The sequence below is a fragment of the Lupinus angustifolius genome, chromosome LG10 (assembly GCF_001865875.1).
Source record: "Lupinus angustifolius cultivar Tanjil chromosome LG10, LupAngTanjil_v1.0, whole genome shotgun sequence".
In the NCBI taxonomy this organism is placed as follows: domain Eukaryota; kingdom Viridiplantae; phylum Streptophyta; class Magnoliopsida; order Fabales; family Fabaceae; genus Lupinus; species Lupinus angustifolius.
Window position 1 is genome coordinate 40365 of NC_032018.1, and position 26659 is coordinate 67023.

The window sequence follows — 26659 nt, forward strand, 5'->3', positions numbered from 1 at the left end:
ATTTGGAGGGCAAATTCAAAATATAGTTAACCAAAACCTGGATTGCATTCAATCATATAATTTAGTATACTGGATACCATTGTAAAGTGGGCATTGTCTATTTTTTAACATTATTTCCAAGTTAAATATTTTTCAAGTTCAGTGGCTTCAACAACATACAGTAAAATATCATGCACCACAATTTAAAAATATATATTTTTAGTAAGGTATTGAGAAATCTGTTGGAATAACAGGAGTGAATTGTTAAAAAGCATTGGCCAAGCTTTAGAGAATGATGTCACTGGACGCTTCTTTATAGAACAGTTGTCTCCACCTCTCTTTATAATAGATAGAAACATTGAACAGGAAGAGCAAACACAAAGAGAGAATTAGTAGTGAGTTGCGAATAGTTTGAGAGTGGAATATTGTATGAATAAGAACTGAACTTTTTAATATAGGATGACATGACTCCTAATCTGCTTTGGCAATTAAGGCCACTTTCGCCATATTAAAGAGATTTGAAAGTGCTTAGAGTTGGAAAGGCTCATAGAATTAATGCCTTAAAGAGATCAACTTAGTTTGCAACTCAACCTGAAAAAGACTCATAGAACTAATGCCTTAAAGATATTAACTTAGTTTGCAACTCAACCTAACACCAATATCATTTCCACATACAATAAAATCCATTCATGTTCCAAGTAGGGATCATAATTGGAATGCATTGAATCATAAGGGGAGCATGCAGGAAATAAAACAAGGTGGCATGAGCCCCATTGGTGTGTTACCAAATCACAATGAGGTAATATTTCAGACTAGGTCTCCTAGAGGTTTTTATTCGCTAGCGCTAATATTTGTACATTTATTTTTGACAACTTTGCTATTCACATTACAATAAAGTATTTCGGTTAATAAAAAGCAAAATTGTGACCAAGTTGTTGGAAGTTGATATTCAATTTTATTATTATTTGTCGTATCTTGAGCTGAGTGTTACGGTCAACTAAATCCTGCAATAGCTACCTAGTCGGTGGTCATGAAGGCCTCAGGATTGTGGTGCCTAACCACTGCATACTGTTTTAACTGTTTGTATTTGGCACAGTTTTAAATCAAATTAGACTTGGACTCTGCTTTCTTCTATCTCAATTGTGTGCTGATGAGCCTTTTTGTTTATATTTTTCTGCTACTATTTAGACTCGTGATGCTTTCTTGCTGTGGTAATGCTTTTACTACCCCTTTGAATGAATTTTTACTTATAAAAAAAACTTGCATCAACGACTCAAAATATCTAGCTTAGAGTTGAAGGTTCTTATTATTATACACATTATCATATGTTTTCCTTCTTTGATTTATATTCCATCACTTATAAGTACTTAATGTTATTTAGAATATACAGTTTCTAAGGTCAAAGAAATCAAGCTAACTGACTCAGCATGATATACTAAACAGCTTGCAAACTATCCGATCATTGCATCACTATTATTAGCAATCGAGCGCTATTATTAAGGAGTAGATGAAATATTTTGGTTAACCATTTATGATATAAAAGGGAGAATAAATGGAATGTGGCAACATCATAGAGAAACATAGTTTCAGAAGTGGAAAAGGAATAGGAGAAATTGTATCATCAAAAGACAAGAAAAGCATCTTTGCTTTAGTTAACTTTAGAGAAAATTGAAAATCTGACTTGAGCTATTCTAGACTCTAGGTTGAGCGTTGTTTATAATCAGCTCAACATGCTATCCTGATTTGAACTCAACTCTCACCTGAAGGATCAAATTGAGGAACATTTCCCAATTTTTCTATGTTGTATTTACATAGTGATCCTATGCTCTAAAAATGATCCATTTATGTAACACTTAAAAGTTGACAATGAGTTGAATACCATTCACTAGTTTTCTACTTTATACTTGTGCAATGTTCTTCCTGACATGGCAGCAACAAGTGCTGCTCTAAAGTTAGGATCCTTGGTCAAGGAGTTTGCCATCTGTTCCACCAAAGTCTGTGCCACTTCGGGGTTTGTATTTAGATTTTTAGACTCGTTGCTGGACATTTTAGATTTTGGTGCAGAAGAGTTAGGAGAGGCTGAATTTAAGGTCACACAGCGGCTAGAGCCTGATGTTGCCTCCATTTTAGAAGAAGGGTGAGGATGATTGTGTTCTCCTTCATAAGTTGCAACTAGAATGGATTGATCTTCCACACTTCTCTGCACCTGAATAACAAAGCAAACAACAAAAACAACTTAGCTTGTGGAACAGTTAGTTAGATCGGATTCGACAGACATGTTAGCATACAACATATGAGATATTAATTCTATAAAACATTCAACATTTTGAGTCAACCAAAAAGGACGGAACCAAAGATAATAAAATAGAACATCATGTTTGATCGCATTCCAGAGTCTCACAAGTCAGAATTACCTTTTTTTTTACTGGGCAGCTTGGAGCAAAAGAGCATTTGAAGTATGCTCTTGGAGAAGGGTTATCCCTAGTCACCTTTTGTCCATATTTCCTCCACTGATATCCATCTTTCACAATCTAGAAACATATAAAATGAAAAGTTAGTCAAACAATTAATTACTAGTTATGAACTATGATTCTATCTATGCCCTACATAATTGTTGTAAAGAATCTTACAAGGCTTCTATCAGATCCTTCTGTCCTAACATAAACTCTAGAAATTTTTGCCTTGGTGATCTCTTCTTCTCTTTGTTTCTTGCATGATCCCTCATTAGTTGAACTGCTCTCAGAGTTACCATTATTTACTCCCATTGCATTACTAATGTTATTGTTGCTGCTCTCAGACTTTCTTCTCTTGGATGATGAGTTGTGCTGATCCTTATCAGGATTATTCCTCATATAATCCACCAAGTTGCTTCTCAAAGTGTTGTAGCTCTCACACATCTCCGTCAGCATTTCAGTCAGCTTCTTGTTTTCTGCACTCACCCTCTTAAGCTCCTCCACCAAGGCACTAGTGGGCTGAAATAGCAATACATATATACACCTTTAATAACAAATCAACATGGCTTATATATATATATATATATATATATATATATGTAGTATTAATAGCGGATTAATTAAAAATAAAATGCTAATAGTATTTCTTAACCAAAAGAAAGAATACTACTTAAAGGAAAAGCATGCAAGGTTCCAAACCGCAATTGTGTTTAAAAAGAGTTAACACAACTAACCTCTTCTTTTGCAGAAGACATCCTCATACCCAATGAGAAAAAATTGCTTTCCACCTCCTTTTTCTGAAATCAATAAACCAGAAAGAATCAGTCTCAAACATTATTGTGAGGTAAGCTAGCTTTCACAAACTGCTTCCACGCAAGATGTTATATATATAGTTGATACTTACAAGAACTTTTTCATGAAATCTTGGGGGATTAATGTTGAGATCCAATGAAGTGTTAACCGGTGATGAAAAATCCATTCGTTGCAAAAGAAATTCAAACAAGTGATATATAACTTTGAAGGTGATAATAAGTTAATGAAACTCTAGTGAAAAAAAAGCTTTTGTTGAAAGCTAGCTAGCTTATATAGAGGAAGGTGAAAAACATAAAAAGGATTGTGAAGTTTGTAATGAAGGAAGTGAAAGAAGTATATATATATATATAGAAGCATTTGGTGAAGAGAAGAAGTTGAAGAAGGAAAGTGGGTGGAAAGAGAGTGAAGACATGAATGACAATATATCCAACCATATCCATATATATTACTTGTTTATAGAACAGGCATGACCAAAGAATTCAGGTCCCCCTTTTATTATATTTACTGTTATTATTATATTTCAATTTCAGCACACGTTTTACAAACAACTACTTGCATTAGACAAGACATGACAAGAATAACGCGTTTTCATCTCTTTTTCCACTAACACTTTCTATTTATTTTCTGTATTTCAAAAATATAACAACTATCGCGTCACTTTACATGTAAATTGAAGAGTTTATTTAAGTTATGAAATCTTTCACTTTGATACGAGTTTTGCTCAATTGGACTTGTTTCTCTTATTTAAAAATCACTTTTTTTTGCAAGGAGACTAATATCAAAACAATGTTGGTATAAAAGTTTTTATATAATAATAACTATATATATATATATATATAAATTATTATTGATGTATTGACCTATAAATTTTCTTTAGAAATGAAAGAAGCCAAAGGACACCGAATGTCCTAATGTAGTTAAATTTTATTATTTTCCTAAGATATTTTCTATTTTTTTTTACATTTAATAGGAGTTGATATAAATGATTTATTTGATTTTTGTCATGACCACTTAAGTTTCATTAAGGAGCATTTCCACATGATAGAATCTCCTCAAGGAATATATAGTTTTCATGAGATTGATCTTGAGCTGCCATCCATGTTAGAATACTTTCATTTAAGAGAATATTTTAGGTGTAAAAAGTCTCAAATCTATTATCTTTAGCTGTGCAGATTTCTTGACAAATGAAGTTTGTAGATATAAAAGTGGAACTAGAAGATACAAATAAATTGATTTATTAGAAGAAACAATTGCTAATCTCTAATGTTGAAATAATAAAATTAACTTAATTAATCAAAGAAAAAATTATTATGTTTTAAAATAATAAATGAAGATTCATTTTAGTAAATTTGTAATTATTGTATGGCAAGAATTATAGGCAAAAAGAGAGATAAGAAGCAGAGCAAAATTTGGTAGTGTGGTTGATAATTGGCATTGGTAATATTAAAAGAATATAGTAGTTGAAGTAGGACATGTGGGTGAATTCGTGGGAGAGTGGAATTCAATTTTCTAAGTCAAGCCCACCTTAAAAAATCTTCATTTCTATACTTTGTCTGCTTCTTACCATGTCCTATATTATATTGGCATAATATTTGAGAGTTTAGTTGTAGTGCCTAAATTAAATTATATATATGTGATACTAAAAAATTTAAGGGTCCAAATTTTTAAATTTTTAAAGATTAAATAAATTAATAAGATATAATTTTATATATTTGCTCAGTACGTCTATTATCGGAGATGAGTCAATCTCTATTATATCTGCAAGTTATGGATATCTATCCTATTATTTTAATAGTATAATATTTATATATTTTGTGTAAAAAAATTAGGGATGACTAATATATTATCTATTATTCATTTGTATTACTTTTTTGAAAAAACAATAATAAATAAATACGAATGATGAAGTGAATGTATAAATCTCTTAGGAAAAGATACATTTTTTCTCTTATTTTACTTGTTTGACAATTTTACTATACTCGCTTCCCCTATAGCATGTATTACCTAGATGACATATTTAGAAAGAAAGAAACATTCTAATATATGATTATTAAATGGGACAAAGGAACATATATGCTCATGAAAAGTAAATATGCAACCCCTCTAAAATTATGCAAATAACATCTCTATTTTTCACTTTGACTCCATAATCATTCAAAGATACTAATATTAAACTCAAAAGTGATAGGTATTTAGAAATTATTTTATTTTATTTGCAGATAAGAGTTTCGGTTGTAGAGTAATCGGGTTGGAGAAAATTTGAAGTTAGTGACGATGTGACTTAGGGTTAATTATCCCGTGAAAATATTAATAAAGAATAAAAATAGGATATAGAAGTTCTATGTTGACCCGGAGTCATCTTAATTTGTCGTGGTATTGCTTTGTTTATTACTGGAGGTAGTGGGGCCCTTGTTTCTTTATTGTCACGGGTACTATTTACTACGTCAAACATTTTCCACGTTGCATGTATTATTAAACTAGCATATCTACTTTCTCTTATCACTTTCCTTATAACTTCATTCTTTCCTCTACGCTCTTCCATACAACTATATATCGTTCAAAAGTGCTCATATAATTTGACAAATTTATCTTATTTTAGAATGATATTATTTTATATCATGTAATTCACATTTATACATGGTGGGTTTATTCAAGCGTGAAGTCCCACATTGGATATGTAGGGAGGAGTGAAAGGGTTTTTAAGAAGGAAAGACTCATGGAACTAATGCCTTAAGGTTTTGGTTCAAGACGTGGTGTCTCACTTGTAACTCTTCACTCTTCCCATACCCATGTAACAATGGAACTCCCCAGTGGTTGGAGGCTCCCCGGTAGCAGTCTGGTCCAACAAGTGGTATCAGAGCCGATGGTTCGGCTGGGACATGGTGGACTCAAGGGGGAGCGGACCGGTAGCAGTCTGGTCCAACAATACATTAAACAAACGTAAATAACATAAACCAAAAAGAAATTTAGGTAAGCTGATCATCTATGCAAATATATAGAAACTAAAACAACTAAGTAACTAAAAAAGGGTATAAAAACTAAGTTCAAATCTATACTTTATTATAAATTTTGTACAATGTGATTTTCTAACAAAAAAGGGTATAAAAACTAAAAATTACATTAGTTTGGACCCAAAAAATGGAACCACATAAGATTATATTGCATCTCAGATTTGGGAAGGAGATAGATTGATATCTAACAAAACACTAAGTAGAAAGATTTAAGTTGATACATAATTTTGAAAAGTAGAGACTCTGAATAAATTAGTCAAAGCACCCATTCCCCACCCATATATATTCAGCTAATTGGTCAATCCATTGAATTGATCCTAGAAAAAGAGAAACCCCAACTTTCCTTACGTCATATTCACATTCATGAACGGGTTTATTTTTCTCTCCTTTGTCCACATCCATTTAATTACAGCACCTAATTTTGGACAATTAATCCTTGGATTCAAATCGTATGGGTCTCACTTCTTAAAACATGTCTGAAATAATAATAATAAAGTATTGCGTTGATTCAAACACAAGGTTCACCACGGCAGCACCAAACAGTTCTCTACACCCAATTACTGTTCTTTTCATCTAAGCAAGTAACTAAACTCCCTCACAATATGCACAAATGCACAAATACCTTAACTATTATCCTACAATTTCTTAATTTATGGTGAGAGGCCTGATCATAACGGTAAGATTTTGATTCCTTCACTTAGAAAAAGATTATGTAAATATATTAAATATTAGATAAAGAATTTATAGCAATTTAGAGTTTAGAGTATGGGATGGAAGTGGTAGAGCACTGCCCTACTTGACATTGGTGGGGTCATATAGTTGGTTTGTTTGGTTATATTTCAAACCCAAAAAAGGAGTTGATTGGTTTCCACAAGCAGTGAGCTTTTTCATTTTCAACTTAGAACAAAAACAACAAGAGAAAAGCATTGCACATATTTGACTTGGTAAAGACTTTGGAGATTCTTTTGTTAGCTTGTGTCGGCCATTTATTACTCCTATGAAAACATCAATATTCCTTACACATTGATTTTGCAAAATTATTTACACTTATATTTATCTTGTATATAACTAGCAGTATTCACTCCATATTACATTCTATTTGCCTTCATCATCTCTTCTTTCCTTTGTTTCTATTATGTGTTGAGAAGAGGTCGCCATCATTAATATATTTCCCATCTCCTAAAGCTTAAAGGTTGTTTATGATCAATATTATCTACTTGCTCTTAATTCTCTTGCTAATTAATTAAACTAGTTTTAATATAAAATAAATATTAATATAGATGCTTCTAATTAAATAATTACTATAAACATAAAAAATATTTTCTATATTTTGAGTACAAAAAATGTATAGATGACTCCAAACTAATTGGAAAAGTTTGTAATTCTATTCATACTATTTCTAAGTCATGTAATTGATATTTAATTGAAAATCATGTTGCGAAACTTATTTATTCCATTTAAAAGTTGAATAATGTTAATTGATCATCTCCGCTTATAAATTTTTTGTTACAACAATTTAAATTATCTTTTTATTTTTCACTTATTTTTCGTCTTTTATATGTCAAGTAACAAGTAAATTGTGACTAGTTTGTTATAAAAACAATATTTTTGTTAGAAGTTTAAGCAAATATTAAGTAGTATTTTTCATTTTTACCCTTATTTTGTACATCAATTTTGTCTAATACATAGATTTCCATTATGAGCTGATAAATAGATTTTTATCTAATAATTGACGATTGGAGTATTCCAATTTAGCATGAAAAGAGAGAGGGAGGGAGAGAGAGAGGGAGAGAGAGAGAGAGAGAGATAGAAGGCTTGGAGTAGTTCCCCAAACTTATCTTCTTCAACTACTCTGCTTTACTCACTCACACAAGCGGTGGCCAAGTAGTTTCATAAGGTATACATATTCCCTTTTATTTTTTTAATTATTATAATGGTTGTTCAATTTTTATTCATTTCACTCTTGTTATACCTGAAACCAGCAACGCAAATGTTTTATACTTTATACATGTCTTTTACTTTTATTCCAAATAATTTCCGTGCTCTATGTTTTCAAATAGAATTAAAAGTTCAATTTATTTGAATGCATATATTTTACTGATTGCAGTACCGTTGTAGATCCACTTTGTTTATGTAAGGAATGAATGAATTTCAGTAATTTTCATGAAGAATTTCAGTCATTTTCGTTAAGAATTTCAGTAATGGTTTGATGATAGGTAGTGTAAATGACCTGATTTTGGTATTTTTGTATGTGCTTTGTTGTTGAAGTGTGTAATGTTTTTACTTTGTTACCTTGTTGATGGGAGAATTGATATTAGTGTGTTATCTTTCATCCAGCAATGGTAAATCCAATAGCAGTGGCAATTGTGGTGATTGTCCTAAGGTTGGCTTATAAGGCCTTAAAGCCTCCTCCTCCTAAAACATGTGGATCAGTTGGTGGTCCTCCACTCACTTCACCAAGAGTGAAACTCAGTGATGGTAGGCATTTGGCTTACCGAGAATTCGGTGTTCCAAAGCTAGAAGCTAAGTACAAGATCATTGTCATTCATGGATTTCACTCTTCCAAAGACATCAATTTGCCACTCTCTCAAGTATTAACTTCCTCTTCTTTTATTTATTTACTTAATTACACTCTTTGCAATGCTTGCACTTCTTATTTACTCTGCATTCTTACTGCTGCTTCATCTCTAAGTTAGGAATCTTAGTACATATACAAATGTTATTTATGATTTGGTATGCATAGGGTAGCTGTACAATAAATATTGAATCTATGTCACATGATAAATTTGGTGGATTATACAGGAATTTGTTGAAGATCTTGGGATATATTTCCTGTTTTTTGACAGAGCAGGGTATGGTGAAAGTGATCCACATCCATCACGTTCAGTGAAGAGTGAAGCATATGACATACAAGAACTAGCTGATAAAGTGCAAATTGGTCACAAATTTTATGTTATTGGCATATCATTGGGAGCTTATGCTGTTTGGAGCTGTCTAAAATACATTCCACAAAGGCATGTCAATTGCTGACTGACTTGTACCTTCACTTTGCTTTTCATATTTTCAATTAGGATTCCTGTTATTGGCAGGTTATGTGGAGCAGCCTTGGTGGTTCCATTTGTAAGTTATTGGTGGCCTTCTTTTCCTGCTAATATATCAAGAGAGGCCCTTCAGATGCTACCTAAGCCAGACCAATGGACATTTCGAGTTGCACATTACGCCTCTTGGTTATTCTATTGGTGGATGACTCAAAAATGGTTCCCTTCGTTAACTTTTGGAAATACTGAAACCTTATCTGCTGATGATTTAGAGATCATAAAGAGCTTTCCACAAGGACTAAATACTGCTCAGGTACCTATGTATATGTGTGTGTTTGTGTGTGTCATTGTGAGTATATTTGACATTCATATTTAGTCTAGAGAAAAACAATTAAGATTGCATATGAACGAAACTTTTGTTTTGACAGCTCTTTGAAACTGAAATATCTCAAAGCCAAAGGATTTATATGCATAGATTCATTATGCAGACTGTATTATGTGATGTGGCAGCAACATGTCGTGATTGTTGACTGCAATTAAACCACAATTTAAAACCCTGATTCTAACTGAGTTAACCATACTTGGTGTTGCATTACTTTGGTGTATGCCTGGTTACCCCTTAGGGGTTTTGTAGAGTCCACAATGTAATATGTAACAATATGATCTCACTACAGTAAAATAAAGCATTCTGCTTTTGGTACTAATGATTTGTCCATGTTTGGGAACATATAGGAGAAGATAACTCAGCAAGGTGAACATGAATCATTACACAGAGACATAGTGAGTGGTTTTGGTGAGTGGGAATTTAGCCCAACTGACATATTAAATCCATTCCCTAACAAGGAAGGTTCTGTCCACATTTGGCAAGGGTATGAAGATAGGATCATTCCCTATACACTCAACCGTTTTATATCACACAAACTACCTTGGATTCATTATCACGAGCTTTCTGATGGAGGACATATGTTTATCTTCAAGAAAAAGCATTTGGAATCTATTATTACAGAACTTCTACTCTCATAAGATTAAGCTGTATTATGTGGACAATGGAAATCAAACCATTGAACTATTTATATTCTCGTCTATGTCAATGTGGAGAATTGCCTATATATTGTGAACTCTATATTTAAAGAGAGTTATACTACAACAATATTATTTTGCTTTGTGGGGAACAGGAATATAATAAAGTTAATCAGTTTTACATCATCAATGTAATTAATATTTGTTAAATACTTACGTAGAAACTTAATCAATCATCAAATATCCTATATATTCTAACTTGGATACTTATTTGGATATTGAAGTTTGCAAGGTACATTTGTTCCAACAATTTAGATAATTATTTTATTCCAGAATCTTTTTGGTGGCAAGGCAAGAGGTTGAGCAACTCCTTAGTGATCATAAGGTTCCAGTCAAAAGTTCATATACTGATATCAGACTATCATAATAGATGTGCACACAACTTCAAGGAATATTCTTAATATATTTATAGGCATAAACTCGGAAACTATGATGTCATTGTGGGAACAATGGTGATCTCAAAAACATTCATGATAATACTTGATGGAGTTATATGTAATTTACAACACTTGTATAGTGAACCCATACAAAAATGAAAAAACATGGATCGCAGTGCCATTATTTTATATATAAATAGCAATACAGAAACAAATGATACACTAAGCATGAATACAGAAAATCTTAATCTATGTCAAGGATTACAAAATAACGAGTATATAATAATAATAAATAAATAAAATAAATATATGGGGGAAATACACTAAACATAGATCCAGTAAATCTGAATCATCTTTTGTATGACAAACGGGCTTTCAAATCCATACAAGCTTTTCCAGTATCCTGCTTAACTGCCAATATGAATGGTGAGAGATTGAAGATATAATAAAAGACAACGTTCAATATATAAATATATACAGTAGTAGTAGCACATAGCAAATGAATCAAAATTGCAAAATAATATTTAAGAAGCAAATATGAAATGTTATACATCTTCACAAACAAATTGCCCATAAAATAAAATGAATTAAAAATGAACCAACCCATGACTCTTTCGTTCCAGATTTAAACATGCAGCAATCAAAATTAAATATAAAAAAGCAAAAGGAATGAGATTTTAGGTTGAAAATAGTAAAATGTAAAAATGAAAAGCGAAAAAAAGAGAAAAATGAAGAATGGATGGGGGCAGCCCGCGTGGCCATCACAGACCCTACAAATAAGAAGGGGCTCTGACCGCGGGCAGTCATCATCACAGGTTCCGACGGCGGAGCAATCTAGAACCATAAATGAGAGAGCCGCCGGCAAGAAGAGAAGGGAGGCTCAGACATATAAATGGAAGAAGCGCCGCCGCGGCTTCACTGCTCAGATAAGATCAAGTAGTGTTAATAATTAGTGTTAGGGTTTGTGCTCTCTTTATATACCCATTAGCCTAACCCTTCCCTCATTCCCCAAAATACCCTTACTATCCCAACAACCACATTACAATATAAACAAACTAAAGGGACATTTTCACTTCCCCCAATTTCCACAGATTCAAATAAATATTTGCAAACAACTTCATAATTTTTTATATATAACTCAAACACCAACTTATCTCACAAATAAATTTTGTAACAACATCAGAACTATTTCATGATTTTATCTTTTTAAGATACGGTCGATATTGGGATTTTTATGTTTAGAAATACAGTACTTTTTGTCGTATCTTTTGAAACATTTAAAAACATTTTTTTTCCTTTTTCTAACTAGAAAAATAAGAAATTAGGATAAAATAATAAAGGTCCATTTTAGGGATAATTTAGAAAAAGACAATTAAAGGAAGCCTAGTATGTTTTCGTGTTATTAACAAGAGTATTCATTCCTAAGAAACTAATCATTTTAGGGTGTGTAACTATTCTTTTCAACAATTATTGTTCATAAGAATTGAACATTTGATCTTTTAGTTATTATAAATCTAGCAATATCTTACAATACTAGATCAACATTTCATAAGTAGTATATTGATTTGAGATAGTTAATTACATCTGATTGTATATAAATATTAACAATATTTTTATTATGAAGTGGAAACCATGCATTTTTAATTTAATAATGTGGTTTGGTTGCTTTTTCAATTGGAAATCCACTTGTATAGTATTTTGAGGATTTTTAAAACTCAATTTATTAATTTCATGTATTCACTAATACAAGAATTTGGTCCCTGAAAGTTATTTTTATTCTTAAATTAGGTTGACGGAAAAGTTGATAACTACTATGACAAGGGGATAAACGAGGTACAACTTTTTTGTAATATAATAGTACAGTGTTCCTTATTTTTTTTAGCAGATCAAATAAAGTACACTCTAATGCATAACAAATCTCTGAAAAAATAGAACTAAACATTCATGTCAAGGCTAAAGAAGAATAAAATTAAAGCAAATAGGAAAGCAATGTGCACATAAGTCCTAAATCATCTTACAAGCTATAATGCACTAAAACTTGTTCTCTTCATCATCAAACCAGGCAATTAAGGTAAGTTCCTTAATTAATTAGGAGAGTTAATTTAAGTGGTCCAATTAATCTATAAGCCCTTGATCAGAAATATGAAGTGGACTAAAAATATCATCCCCAAAGTAAATGTCTGGAATTTTGCTGATTAGTTTTTTCATAGATTTCCTACCAATAGCACACTGATCGGAGAAGCAGAAAGATATATACAAATTTGATGATACTACTTTCAGGTACACAAAAAGTATCATATTTTGTAACATATATAATTTACATTAGAAGGTACTTTTGGTGCTCGTCCTTTGAACTTGAATTTATAATTTTGATTTTTCTATCATTCTATGTTCGGATAGACAAAGAATACCAATTATAGTGCGATTATTATGTTACGTGCTCTCCTTTTTATGCTAAACAAGAAGTGGTGTATGGTGGAAATTAGAAAAGAAAACGAATTACAAACATATGTATGGTAAATAAGCAAACATATAGTTGATCTTCTTTTCCCTTTATTCTGCCATATGTCAAGTTACAAAAAGCATGGATCAACATGTTGAATCCAGTGACCCATGTTTGCTACTGTAGCAAGGGTTCTGAAAATCAAAACGTATGTAATTTGGGTTTGTTAATTTGGACTAGTAATTATGATTACGACTTTATGTTTTCATTCTGTTTTGAAGGATTTGAACAAGATGCATGAATATAATTCACTGCTTTTTTACAAAACAAAATAAAAACGCGAGTCATAATTATAATCATCCTTGCAGGAAATAATAGTAAAATGAAAACAAACATATGTATTTATTTAGGTAGTATTGAAAATAAAGTAATTAACAAGTAGAATGGATCCTTAATCTTTGTGAGCTTGGTTTACGTCCATCAGCAATAAGCGCATCACGGGCAGTGATAATGGATGTATGTGGAGGAAACACAGCATCAAACGTAGTATAGTCTACCCAATCCTTCAGCAGCTTCTCTTTACCCCACTTTTTTGGTATCTTAACCTTTCCCATTACCTCTTCCCTGTGCCTTTTAAGCCTCTCTCTCCCTGATTCCTCTACCCTTCTTGTCTCACCCGATGTGTGGATTGATGCATTTATACCCTTATCACTGTTTTCTATAGTAGTTGGAGACTTGCATGCTTGCTGTGTGATATTCATCATGATGAGGTTGTTGTTTGGTTCAAGGGAAAGTGAAGAATGATTTTGGGAAGTGGGTTCTCTAGTATAATTCATCATGTTAGGCATGTTTGATGGAAGAGGTATTATATTGGTGCTTAGATTAATTGTTGATGCTATGGCTATGGAGAAGCTAAATATTAAAGAGGAGAAGGAGCATTGAGTGGGGGTTTAGAGTGCACGTCATTACATGGTTTTTGTATGGCATGTGAGCTTCTACGTCTCACATTTGGTTACAATAAACGTATCGTGTGGTTTAGTTCTAATATACGTAGCCAAAATAATAAACAAGACATTTTATGTTCTTTAAGTAAAGAGCGGTTAATTTGTTACCTTAGGGTTTTTGTGAGGTGGACATGCATGCAATATGGAACGCGTGGAAAGTTTGTAGCATTTCGATTTTAATGGAGTTGGGTTGATGGAAAAAGATGTGGACATGGACGAAGCAATTCAGCCATTAAGATACTTCTTATTAAGGGGACTTTGGCATAGTTGAACATGGATCTTCTATCCTAAAGGCACTTTCATTTCCTTATCCAATAAGATTACATCAAATAATATAAAATATATATTTTTTAATTTTTATTTCTCAATGATATCTTTTAATTAATCTAGGACACCAAAATGGTCGGCACATCTTCATTCCATATAATTCATGTATCATATACATACAAATATATGGCTTTGGAATGGGAAAAGATCATCTCAAATAAAGAAGACAAATGATGACTTTTACACATATACATACTGATAAAAATATTATCCCATTTTTTTTAAGGATAAATCTATCAAATCATATTACTCATTTCCTCTTAATTTGTGTGTAATAACTCCTTTGGAACTTGATAAAAATGACTTGTCATTTCAAACATGCACCATGCATTGCCGTTTCCAACATGGATGCACATTTCTGTAGCATTTTGAGGCAAACGGTGTCATTCTTTTCACATATTACTCTCACACGTATCACCCAACTAATGTATGACTTCCCATAACATGATTCATGTTAATGAATAATTTTTAGTTTTTAAAATTTTGGGTATGCAAGTGTTTAAATTTTCGAACGTACAATTACTATATCATAATGATTTTCACATGGGATGTGGCCTTGCCTAGTTGTCTTTTTGATGGTATGATTTTTGGAAATGTTATATTAATTTTTTGATTCTTGTTATTTTAAGCTACTTTAGAAAAATTTAATGCAGGTACAAGTACGTAATGGTGTTTAGACTTTAGAGTTTAGAAATCCATATTCCCTCTATCTCATCTCCTTTCTTTCACAATCAATGTTTTTCAAATGCAATGTGGATTTTGATATTCATGGGACATTAAGTTTTGGCATTTGGATAATGATTGTTTCAGTCTAGCAAGTGTATCATGAGATTTCACTAGCACAGACAGCAGGTATTTTCCTCTGCACACTTCTCTTCAGTATTTATAATTTTATATATGAGAATTGAAGGGGGCTTCTAATCACACCAAGTCTAGCAGAACTTAAAGTCGGTTCAATTACATATAAATATAGAAACGGTACAGGGCTTAGGAGGTCAATTTATGGGACTAATATAGCTAGGGCATGTGTTGAGTCCAAAATGGATTGTCTCGAAGGGCAAACTATTTTGATTGACAAGGTAGTTGATGAATGATGCCCTATAATTACTCACTAGCACATCCAATAGACCGATACTACAACATTTCATTTCACGGATGAAAAGGAATAGAAAAAATTGGAGCAATTACACTACCCGTTCCATTTCATTAAATCCCTTTTCCAACACCACTTCTCAATAACAACTATATTTTGTTACATCCACGATACCTTTTTTTCTAGTAGTTCCATCTGACCTTGAAGGCAATGATTAGTAAAACCTTTTCAAAAATTTCATTCAAACAACCTTATAACATCATTCATCAATCCAATACATAAAAGGGCAAAGAAGAGTACGGGGTTGAGGTAAACATGTGTAGCTAATTGTCAACCAAAAACCAAGAACATGAAATAACAGGCAACAAAAATTCATACAAAACTGTAGCAAGATTAAGATTACTTGTCCAGCAAATAAAAGAGAGACCACAGTTTCAGTGATTTGAAATGAAAAATAATCCCTCAAAAGACACGGTAGGATTTCCCCATGGTACTCTTCAAATACAAACACCTGACCTGAAATCAGCAAATAATTCCTCATTAGACCATTGGAATACCAAATAAACAAAAATTAACACAGCACTTCATATAAATTAATCCTATAAAAAAGTTGGGTACTGCAACATAGGCAGACAGGCATATTCAACAAAAAGGCAATGCAAAATACAACAGCATTTAACACAACTATTTATAAACAGAATGCAAGAAATTAGTACTGAGTAATTCAATACATTCACATGTAATATGGTTTTTTTATATAAGCTGAGTGCTAAATCTAACATCGTGAGAGGACATATGGTAAAAGAAATTATTGATAGCAGATAAGTGTTTAGGAGTATAATACTCACATTCTGCCAGTTCTTTTTCAACAAGGATACTAGGAAGTTAACACTGAGTTGTACGTTTTGGAAGATTTGCTTCTCCTCCATACTGACATTGCCGACAGCAACTCCCATGCATAGCACCTTCTTAAGCTGAAACTTCACCATAGCCTTTGTCTCATTCACTTTTGACTCCAGAGATTCTTGGTGAGAAACAAGTGTGGGGAACTTTCCTGAAATATAACTAATGGCATAAATACATAGTTGAAAACAGATATATGAGAGAAAATTGAATTAAAAAGAACAGTGGAAGTAGTACATGCCTGCCTTGTTGAGACCAGGGCCCAAGAGACGTGGGATCTGCTTAATGACAGCTTCAGAAGCTAAAAAGGCATGGTATTTCTTAGCAAGCTTCTTCACCAACTTCTTATTCTTGTTCAGCTTCTTCAACGCTTCAACATCCATGTAGTCTAATCCTATCTTCTCTGCCTGCATATTAGTGCAATACAAAGTTAGCAAAACTTCAATGAATAATTATTTAACAACTCTTGTAAATAATAATAATAATAATAATAATAATAATAATAATAATAATAATAATAATAATAATAATAATAATAATAATAATAATAATAATAATAATAATAATAATAATAATAATAATAATAATAATAATAATAATAATAATAATAATAATAATAATAATAATAATAATAATAATAATAATAATAATAATAATAATAATAATACCTCTTCAACATGTTGAGCATCACCAAGCATACAAATCTTCATCTTTGGACGAGGAATATGAGGTAACTTAACAGAACCGCTGAAACGCTTATCCTTTTGAGGATCGTAGTTTTTGAGACCAATTTGGAGTTCAATAGTTTCAACAAACTTACGATTATTCTCCTTGGAATCAGTAACGATTCCAGAGATAGCTTCTCTAACAGCATCACTCGAAAGCTTACTGCAATAACAATAACAACGAAAATAATAGGTTGAGATTAAGATGAAATAAGAGAATGAAAATGAAAAAAAATGTTGAAGAGGAATATAAATATAAAAACGAACCTCATAGTTGGAGAAGAAGCAGCAATAGAAGGGAGGTAGGGTTTGTTTGAAAGAGGCATAAGAAGAATGAATGAATATATATAAAAGGGATCTTTGCCCAAACTCTCCATTGGGCCGGATCTTATGCTCCAAATATGTTTCCATTGGGCCGGACCTGTCTTACTGTAACACATACACACAAAGGTGAAAGGTTGGTTACATTGCTTGTTCAACGCTCCAAAACTAAGCAACAACTTACTTAGTATTATATAATAAAAAATGAGTTAATGATACTCACGTTGTACCACATTTTTATGAAACCCAAAGATCTTTCTGTTAAAACTCCCATTTTCTGATCAAATCAATGTTTCTTAAATGATAAAATCTCAGTGCTTTCGTTTTTTATATTCCAAGTAAAGTCCTTTTTCATTGCCAGCCAGCAAGTCATGACCAAGTTCATCCACTACTCCTATCTATTTTGCTTCATACCCAAGCACCACTCAACAACAACAACACCAATATTTCTGACCATCTCCCTCTTTGTCTGGTTACACCTACGTTTACCAATATTTCTGGTTACCCTTTTCCCAAAATCTATCCTTCATTTCATTGCTTATTGGCCATGGACATAGGGTCCCCAACTAACGTGCGCCATGTTGCACATGTTACCTTTGATAACTTCAATGGTTTCCTGGGTTTGCCTGCTGAATTCGAGCCTGACATGCCCAGAAGGCCTCCCAGTGCTAGGTATGCATGCATGTATCTATTATATTGTTTATGATTACAACACACTTCATCATTTATGTGTTATTCTTTGTATAGGATGACACACTTCATCATTCATGTGTTATTCTTTGTATAGGATAACACACTTTCTTTAGATTTCACTAATCTAACATGTGCTTTTGTTTTATTTTGACATGTAGTGCAACTGTGTTTGGTGTTTCAACCGAATCCATGCAGTTGTCATTTGACTCAAGAGGGAACAGTGTGCCAACAATTCTGTTGCTAATGCAAAGTCGTTTGTATGCTCAAGGGGGGTTGCAGGTTCATCACCTACATTTTTCCTCATTTTTTCTCTCTGTGTTGACTACTTAGGCATTAATCCCTGTGAAACAAGGCAACAACATAGCCATGCTTTATGATTCACTACTCTATGTGGCCTTGTTCCTCTTACAAATGACTAATTTAATGCTCTTGTTTGGTTAAACAATTGAATTTACATATGCAGGCAGAGGGAATTTTCAGAATTAACCCAGACAATAGTCAAGAGGAACATGTTAGGGATCAATTGAATTTGGGATTAGTACCAGATGGCATTGATATACATTGTTTGGCAGGACAAATTAAGGTACAATGGTATAAGATAATTGCCGCAGGTTCCTCTTTTCCAGTACATATTTGTATATGATTGTATATTCAATTGATCTTATTGACCATATTGGAAATTAGTTGTCTCTTTTATGTCTTTATAATGTTGAAAAGCTGAGTAGTTTTGCTTGCAGAAAAAATGCACCTAAAACTGTTCAAAATATTATTATAGATCTATCTAATAATAGAATCAACTGTGCATAGAAATCATTCAACATGTAATAGATTGGATAAAGGAACTTGCCAATTGAAAATGGTTATAAGTCTAGTACATGAGACAAATGGACACGACTTTGGAAGGTATTTGACTGAGCAGTAACACATAGTAACATAGCATATCCAGATTGTTCTAATAGATAGGACATACAACATAAATGTATTGCTATGCAATATTTGGTGTATATACTATCTGATAAGCTGAGTGCTCATAAATCGAGTAGTTACTTCAGTGGTACTATTTGGGGGTGAAAAGTTGGAGGCAGATGTCTTATGATCCTGTCATCGGAAAAAAAAGATGTCTTATGATCCTGTGGTACTATTTATTTGTCATGAACTGTATTCTAACAATGCATTTACACCTTTGAAATGATTTTCAGTTAAAAACGCATAGATCTATTTTTTTAATTGCTAACATTTTTGCTGAATACTATTCTGTGACTGCTGCTTACGGTCTATTTTTTGTTTGTGATATTGTTTTAGCATGGAGATGTGTAATGCGTTATATACTATATACGATATGACAATTTAGTTTGATATTCTTGTACTTTTAAAGGCTTGGTTTAGGGAACTTCCTACAGGCGTTCTGGATCCATTGTCACAAGAGCAGGTGATGCAATGCCAGACCGAAGAGGAATGTGCTGAACTAGTGAAGCATCTACCTCACACTGAAGCTGCCCTACTTGACTGGGCCATCAATCTCATGGCTGATGTTGTCGAACACGAACATCTGAATAAGATGAGTGCACGCAACATTGCCATGGTTTTTGCACCAAACATGACTCATGTGAGTTCCATTTGTTAGAAAGCATTGTACCACTCATACTTCAACATATCAGATGTTACAATGCTTTTTAAATATTATTCATCTACGTGTCCTGATCAACATATGTCCTATACAGATCTCATATATGTATGCCTGTTTCCTAGGTTTAGTTTGGACTTTTGAAATTCCAACTACTAGTATATTATGTTTTATGAAAAGATTTATGCATATTTACTCTTAAATGTATGGTTTCCTATATATGTATCATATCTGAATCTCTGTCTACTATAGCAATTTCGTGCTTCATTAAAATGCAAATTGGCATCTAGGAAATCAAAGGGCATATCAATGTGCAAGGCTTCTACCTAATGAGATTGGGAAGGGTTGATGTACGCAACCTTATCCTCACGAGCGGAGAGGCTATTTCAGGATTTAAACCTATGACCTATTGGCCACTAAGCATCAATCTAGGAAATCAAATTAAAATAAATATTCTCTAATAAAGCATTTTCTGAACTCTTTCTCTGATATAGGTCTTGCTATTTTGACAATACTTTCACCTTTAATGAAGTCATCAACTGTGTTGTGTTTTCCCATAGTAAAGGTACCAAGTCAATGAAAGTATTTATTTGGTCTTTCTATTATTGCAGATGGTAGACCCTCTCTCTGCATTGGTGTATGCAGTTCAAGTGATGAACTTCTTAAGGACACTTATAGCAAGGACACTACAGGAAAGGAAGGATTCTGTGGTAGAATCATCTCCTACATGTTATTTAGAACCTTTGGACGAGAATGCACGCCATAGAATCTTGGAGTCCTGCATGGAAGATACTGCTGCAGAAAACAAACCACTAAAAAAGCCTTCTCCTACTGCAGAAAATGAAGAGGCTCTGGAAAACTTGGATGCTAAGGAAACTGGCTTACATAACTGCCGAATTGAAGGAGAATGTAGCAGTTTGATAAGCTCTTCAGACAATCCAGTTTGCGACAGAGATTTGTATTGTGAGTTTCCACCCAAAGGAAACATGAGGAAAAGTAAGACTGTTCAATCAACTAGTTCAAATGCCCGAAAAGGGCCTAAAAAAACAAGAAATCATCAACCTGTTGAGAAAAAGGGAATTAGGACTTTAGATTCAGAAGAAGCCTGGAGGTGAAAAGTGCAGAGGAGTATAAATTGATTATCTGAAATTGTGACAATGGTAGTAAGTTTGTTTACTGAAGTGGTTCCTGTATGCATGTTTTTCTTTATATGATTTGAAGAAAGTCACTGACCTCACTAACAATGAATTCTAATTTCCTGTGTGTTTCCTTGTCTTCATAATTATGAGAGAGCAATAATTATTTGCAATCATATAGCCATGCTTGCTGATTCTTGAATACATAAGCAGTCACTTTATTTCATTGCCACAAAGGTCGACCAATTTGATGAGCAGCGCGTAGATCAATTAGCGTATTTTTGTTTGACTGTCTCTCCCAACAAACATCATTACTAGGAATCTAACCCTTATGTAGCTAGCAGGCACCACTAAACTAATGCCTTGGTGGTTTGATCTTTGAGTATTGATCATACACTTGTTTTAAATACTTAATAAGGAAGGAAGAGTGAGTCCATACTAGCAGGAACCTAAGAACATAGTACAAGTTTAAAAGTTATTGGCAGCAATATTTGTCACTACAAGTAGCGGCCAAAAGTGTTGTTGGGAAAACTGTTTAGCAAGAAAATCTATTAGCCATGGCAGCATTTCACATTTACTATTAATGGAGAGGATCCTTGGTCATTTCTCAGGTCCGGGGTAACATATGATTAATGTTCCTTCCAATATGTTGCATTAGCCTTTCACCTTTTTGTATGCAATTCAAAACACCACACAAAATCCCTGTTCAACACCACTATCATATGTACAATTGTACATGATATAGGTGAAGGAAGGTTTTATATATATTACGGCAAGGAGGATGCTTCTTTTGATTTCTCATTCATCAATTTGCATTCAATTTACAAATGCTTAAATCCTTTTATTCCTATATATCATAAGACTGGGAAAAAAAACGTGTGGGCTGAGAGTATATCTATCATTCATCATTTTTAATTTTTTCAAATAAATTAATACAAATGAACGAAGATAATATATTAATTTTATATAAATCTTTTATCTAATGATATATAAATATTTCACTTATATTATAAATTAATATAGTCTCTCAACCATCTTAAACTTAAAGTAGGTCAAATCTTTATAATTATGTATATTATAAATAAACATAGTCTCTCGACTATCCATCTCACCTACCAACACTCTAAATAAAAAAATAAATTATAACACACAAATCTAAATTTAGAATTAAAATGAAGTTTGTTTAACTCTAAAAGAATTATTTTTGACAAAATCATTTTTGAAATTTTGGTACTTTCTTATCTTGAGTGAAAATTAAAAATTAATCTTCTTCATTTTATTGCATAGTTGCTTTCAACAAATATTAGTTGTAGGAAATTTAGCATTAACTTTGGTTTAATTTTGCCTAATATATAATTTATTTCTTTAATGTGCAAGTTAGTTGAAGAGAGAGGCATGAATTTTACCTAATATAAAATTAACACATAGTCACTATTGAATTTATTGAAATAATGAAAAGTTAGAAATGAAAGTAGAGAAAGAAAAGAGAGAGGCATCGTCCACAACTCCACATAGTAATAAAGATTTAGAAGAAATATAAAAGTTTTGTTATATCCAAATATCCCATTCCCAAACTTGCAACAATTTCAAAACTGTTTTCTCAACATTTCATCACTCACACGTCACTCCGTGTACAGAGGATTCAGATTGATGAGCATGAATTTAGGGTTTTCTCCTTCACTTCAATCTGTATGTCTTTCTTCTCCTTCATTTCTAAACTTCTCTTCTTTCATTTCTAAACTTCTCTTCTTTCATTTCACCACACCTCTTAATTTATCCCTATTTTCAATTCCCTCTATCTCATTCAATAATTCATCACAAACTTGCTTACTGTTTTGATCATAATCCGATTATCAAATAATATCTGCATAATCATAAGAGAAATCTTAAAATTATACATATTTTCACCTAATTCGCCCAAAAATAGCTCCAGGATTGTGATCATATTTTTGCAAAACAACTTCAGCCGTACAATTATGCTTATTTGGCAGAATTAATCTCAACCAACCACACAGTTAGGCATGACAAGCGTATAGCTTATTTGGTGTAATTATAGTTTTTTGGCTCAGTCAAAATGTTTGTAAAATGGTTTGATGAACAAATTAAAGGGAGATCGTAGCTTTTGAAAGCTAGCATATGAAAAGCTACTTCAAATTAATTTTCCGAAAACCGTAAGCTGTTCCAATAATTCAAATTTAAGTTTTTCCTTTTAATTTTTCAACAATGACAGTTTTTATCCCATCCCAATATATAATATTGCATGTCTTTTTAAGTCAATTAACAAATTTCAACTAGTTGCAAAACTAGTTTTGTCAAACAGCTCTAATTCAATCAGTTAGCTATGTAACTACGAGTTTTCATCTATAATCTCACAGCTTTCAACTACCTTTGGAACTATAAACTATAATCTCACAGCTACTTGCCAAACAACTTTGATTCAACAAGCTATCTGCACACTTATAAGCTTTCATCTACAGTCTCACAGTTTTTAGCTAGCTTCATACCTATAAACTACAATCTCATAACTATAAACTACTTAAGCCAAACAGAACTAGTTTTTAGGAATAGGCAATCAACTTCCATTAATTGCTGACTGATAATTTAAATCTTAACCAGGTGTTGAACCTATAATCAAATTGGAAGTCATGTCGAGGCCAATGTTGCTTGTTTTTTTGCTGATTATACTTATCATCACCTCACAGTTTGAGTGGAAGCAGCAACTTATTGCTGATGTTGATTCCAATCCTAGCGTATCTCAAAAGCAGCAACACATTTCAAAGGGTGAAGATACTGTCAAGGAGAAGGTCCTAAGTTTTTCCATCCTTTATTTTGTTTGATTTATGCATACATCTCTTCCATTTGATATTATTAGTACCTTCGTTTTTTATTTAGTATCTCCTTTGCGTGGTATTGTTATTCAGTTGTTGACCTACATTATGATTTAAACTGTTGCAGCAAGCATCCATTTTGTTCATAATTATAATCCAATAAAGAAGTTTTCTCAGAATGTAGGGTAAGCAAGATGGTTACAAGTTTCTAGACTAGTTGGCCTAGGTACTATAGTGTTTTAGATGCTTGTGCATTTGCTTGCGAGGGTAAGGTTGCGTACATCTATCATGGTCATGCCACTTTCCTCGTTGTTGATTTTCAGATGTTTTCTTCGTTATTTGTTGGAGGCGGTGAAGGGGAGTTTGATATTCACTTCTAAAAAATAGTTTTATGTACTCTTGATACCATCCTCCATATAGCAGGAAAAAATGAGCTACACCCCTCAATTCTGAAAACATGGGTCCTGGCCTTACTCTTTGAATTTCTTGGGGTTCAGCTAAGTGATTGGGGTGTAGTTGTTTTGTTGGAACTTGGAAGCTTTACATTCCGTAGTTTAGAAGCAATAAAGCAGATCATGCTTGGGTTTTAACTTGATTGATTGCTTCCTTAAAAAATGAATGTAAAATGGGAAGGAGTGGCAATTAGTTTTAACTTTTAAATTGCAAATTGTTATTGGATCCTTTGTTGCTCTTCTTTTGCATATTGCATTTTTGTTATGTAAGAATTCACCAGGATTACTCATGTTCTTCTATTCTATGTAATCATTCCTAAGTAAAACAAAGTCATCTTAACAGAATGCCTTTATGCGTGTTTTATACTGTATGCCATTTGTGCAAGGTTCCACACTCCCAAGCTTATCATTGCAATTGAAAGGTTTACATGCGTATACTTTTTATATGTATCACTGATTCAGTGGTAAAATTCAAATAAGTTGAGCAGACAATCTTCTGATAACATGGGTTTGGTATATTAGTCTCTGACATCAATCTTTCATACTTTGAGGGAATTTTGGCTGTATATGACTATATGCCATGTAAAAAATTGCCTTACTGGAGGAAGGTTGGTACATTTATGGGCTTAATTTGCATTTCTGATTTTCAAAACTTACGCACATATAGAAAATTTAGATATATTAGTGGTTAATGGAGCATCACATTTAATGGGCCATTGAAACCAACTGTTGTTTGTTTCAATGTAGGTAAACCATTATATGATAAGATTATAGTAAGGTCTGCCTGCATTGTCATTTTATTTGTATAGTGAAGTTATCTTTGAATGGATGTTGGTTGGTTGGTGCAGATAATTCTGGTGCAAGAGAAGAATATTCAAAGACTGAATGAGCTTGTGCGACATCTTCAGGAACAACTGCAGCAGTGTAGAGGAAGCAATGAAACTAGAAATGGCACTGTAATAAACCATGTGGCTGAGCGGATTCTTGAGCTTGAGCAACAGCAAATTTTAGAGGATTAAGTAAATGTTGCAAGGATGTTACTGTAATTCTTCTTTATGTTCTCTTGTTGTAGAGTTGTTCCTTATTAGTTAATAGGGAAGGTTGTAAAAGATTTGCTCTCAAAAGGAGACTTATTTATTCAGTTTATTCTCAGCAAAACAAAATAAAACAAAAATGGATGGAGATGAGTTATTCCATATGTTAGAATAAAGAAAAAGAGGAGTGTGTATAAAAGTGGATAACCATGATGCATTTTATTCTGTCTTAGTATGGGGTTCTTCATTTCTAAACTTTTACACTATCCATCACAACTCATTTTCTTAATTTGCAACAGTCTTTGACTGCCTTATGACCTGACCTGACCTGACCGAACCGATGTTTAGTTTTTTAGGATGAAAATGAAGATCATGTAGGTTAGGTCGCTGCCTTTTCTATTATAATAATATATATATTGCTGCCACATTCCACATTCCACATTCCCCCCAAGATCATTATATTTTAAGTATTTTCATATCTACTACTACTTCCTTCATTCTATTTTATAACCATTGTGAGGAATGCTGTTTTTTATATTGCCCAAAGAACTATGTTTTATATTATCAGTTACTTTCATGTGTAGGTCGTTATGACAGTACAAAGTCTCTGAATTTTTTTACTATTAAGGTATTATTACTTAGGGAGTTATGGTTTTGTGTGTCTATTTATCATTGATTTGATAAATGCATTGAAATTTTAATTCAAAACCATTTAACAATGATTATAGAACGACAAAAAAAGAATGAACATACTAATTAAAAGAGTTTTTTCCATTACAATATGGAGAATTTAGTCAAGTAGCGCAATTTCTTACTACTGATTAATTTTATGAAATGCAATTCTTAATTGTAATGCAAAACCATAAGCAATTATTATATAATTTTTAGTTCAAGATATTAGGTACTAATTAAGAAATATGGGGATATTTTGGGAGCGGAGATTAGAGGAGAACCTCATTCCATCCACTCAACTGTGGAGACTATTTTTTGGCATTCTATAATTAATTAAACAAATAAACAATGGACAAACGGTGAGCGTTTACGGTGTTGTCAGATAATACGGAAACATAATTCTATAAAGTGCAACTTTATTTGGTATAATAAGTAATAACCATTCATCTTGAATAAAAATTTGATCTATGCCGATGGTTATAAAATTGATAAAAAATCAGTTTTGAATAATTGCTAAAAGCCCCTGGTTGAGGTTTTACTCTGCTACTCCATCAACCAATTAGGTTTCATCGAAATTATAGGACTTGGCCACCAGCTTTAAGAGATTTTATAACCTTTTTATTAATTTGAACCTACAAATAAAAAATCTCACA

The 26659-nt window shown here is 32.6% G+C and overlaps 6 protein-coding genes across 12 annotated transcripts; 3 read left to right on the forward strand and 3 right to left on the reverse strand.

Annotated features, from left to right (window-relative positions):
- Nucleotides 1540-3619, reverse strand: LOC109357620 (probable WRKY transcription factor 40). The gene is made up of 5 exons (XM_019601591.1): nucleotides 3337-3619; nucleotides 3167-3229; nucleotides 2610-2951; nucleotides 2394-2510; nucleotides 1540-2185 (listed from the first exon to the last, which is right to left on the reverse strand). Exons 1-5 carry the CDS (start codon nucleotides 3409-3411, stop codon nucleotides 1865-1867), a joined length of 918 nt encoding a protein of 305 aa, XP_019457136.1. The 5' UTR covers nucleotides 3412-3619; the 3' UTR covers nucleotides 1540-1864.
- LOC109358379 lies at nucleotides 8039-10488 on the forward strand. Of its 5 annotated transcripts, none has more exons than XM_019602573.1 (5): nucleotides 8039-8154; nucleotides 8584-8847; nucleotides 9059-9270; nucleotides 9346-9607; nucleotides 10027-10488. In XM_019602573.1, the coding sequence occupies exons 2-5, from the start codon at nucleotides 8596-8598 to the stop codon at nucleotides 10315-10317; spliced, it is 1017 nt and encodes a 338-aa protein (XP_019458118.1). In that variant the 5' UTR covers nucleotides 8039-8154; nucleotides 8584-8595; the 3' UTR covers nucleotides 10318-10488. The 5 variants fall into 5 exon arrangements, with proteins under 5 accessions (XP_019458118.1, XP_019458115.1, XP_019458114.1 ...); XM_019602570.1 differs by having other exon boundaries at nucleotides 8045-8153; nucleotides 8594-8847; XM_019602569.1 differs by having other exon boundaries at nucleotides 8052-8140; nucleotides 8592-8847.
- LOC109358383 lies at nucleotides 13542-14090 on the reverse strand. Of its 2 annotated transcripts, XM_019602578.1 has the most exons (2): nucleotides 13896-14090; nucleotides 13542-13853 (listed from the first exon to the last, which is right to left on the reverse strand). In XM_019602578.1, exons 1-2 carry the CDS (start codon nucleotides 14040-14042, stop codon nucleotides 13626-13628), a joined length of 375 nt encoding a protein of 124 aa, XP_019458123.1. In that variant the 5' UTR covers nucleotides 14043-14090; the 3' UTR covers nucleotides 13542-13625. The 2 variants fall into 2 exon arrangements, with proteins under 2 accessions (XP_019458123.1, XP_019458122.1); XM_019602577.1 differs by having other exon boundaries at nucleotides 13542-14090.
- On the reverse strand, nucleotides 15702-17616 carry LOC109358382 (60S ribosomal protein L10a-like). Its single transcript, XM_019602576.1, has 6 exons — nucleotides 17514-17616; nucleotides 17190-17409; nucleotides 16763-16928; nucleotides 16467-16672; nucleotides 15869-16134; nucleotides 15702-15767 (listed from the first exon to the last, which is right to left on the reverse strand). Exons 1-5 carry the CDS (start codon nucleotides 17570-17572, stop codon nucleotides 16081-16083), a joined length of 705 nt encoding a protein of 234 aa, XP_019458121.1. The 5' UTR covers nucleotides 17573-17616; the 3' UTR covers nucleotides 15702-15767; nucleotides 15869-16080.
- Nucleotides 15923-25531, forward strand: LOC109358384. Of its 2 annotated transcripts, XM_019602579.1 has the most exons (4): nucleotides 15923-15927; nucleotides 22667-22709; nucleotides 23637-23824; nucleotides 25149-25531. In XM_019602579.1, the coding sequence occupies exons 3-4, from the start codon at nucleotides 23666-23668 to the stop codon at nucleotides 25317-25319; spliced, it is 330 nt and encodes a 109-aa protein (XP_019458124.1). In that variant the 5' UTR covers nucleotides 15923-15927; nucleotides 22667-22709; nucleotides 23637-23665; the 3' UTR covers nucleotides 25320-25531. The 2 variants fall into 2 exon arrangements, with proteins under 2 accessions (XP_019458124.1, XP_019458125.1); XM_019602580.1 differs by lacking the exon at nucleotides 15923-15927 and having other exon boundaries at nucleotides 22679-22709; nucleotides 23634-23824.
- LOC109358381 (rho GTPase-activating protein 1-like) lies at nucleotides 17902-21196 on the forward strand. Its single transcript, XM_019602575.1, has 5 exons — nucleotides 17902-18239; nucleotides 18419-18539; nucleotides 18724-18843; nucleotides 19636-19866; nucleotides 20496-21196. Exons 1-5 carry the CDS (start codon nucleotides 18115-18117, stop codon nucleotides 20997-20999), a joined length of 1101 nt encoding a protein of 366 aa, XP_019458120.1. The 5' UTR covers nucleotides 17902-18114; the 3' UTR covers nucleotides 21000-21196.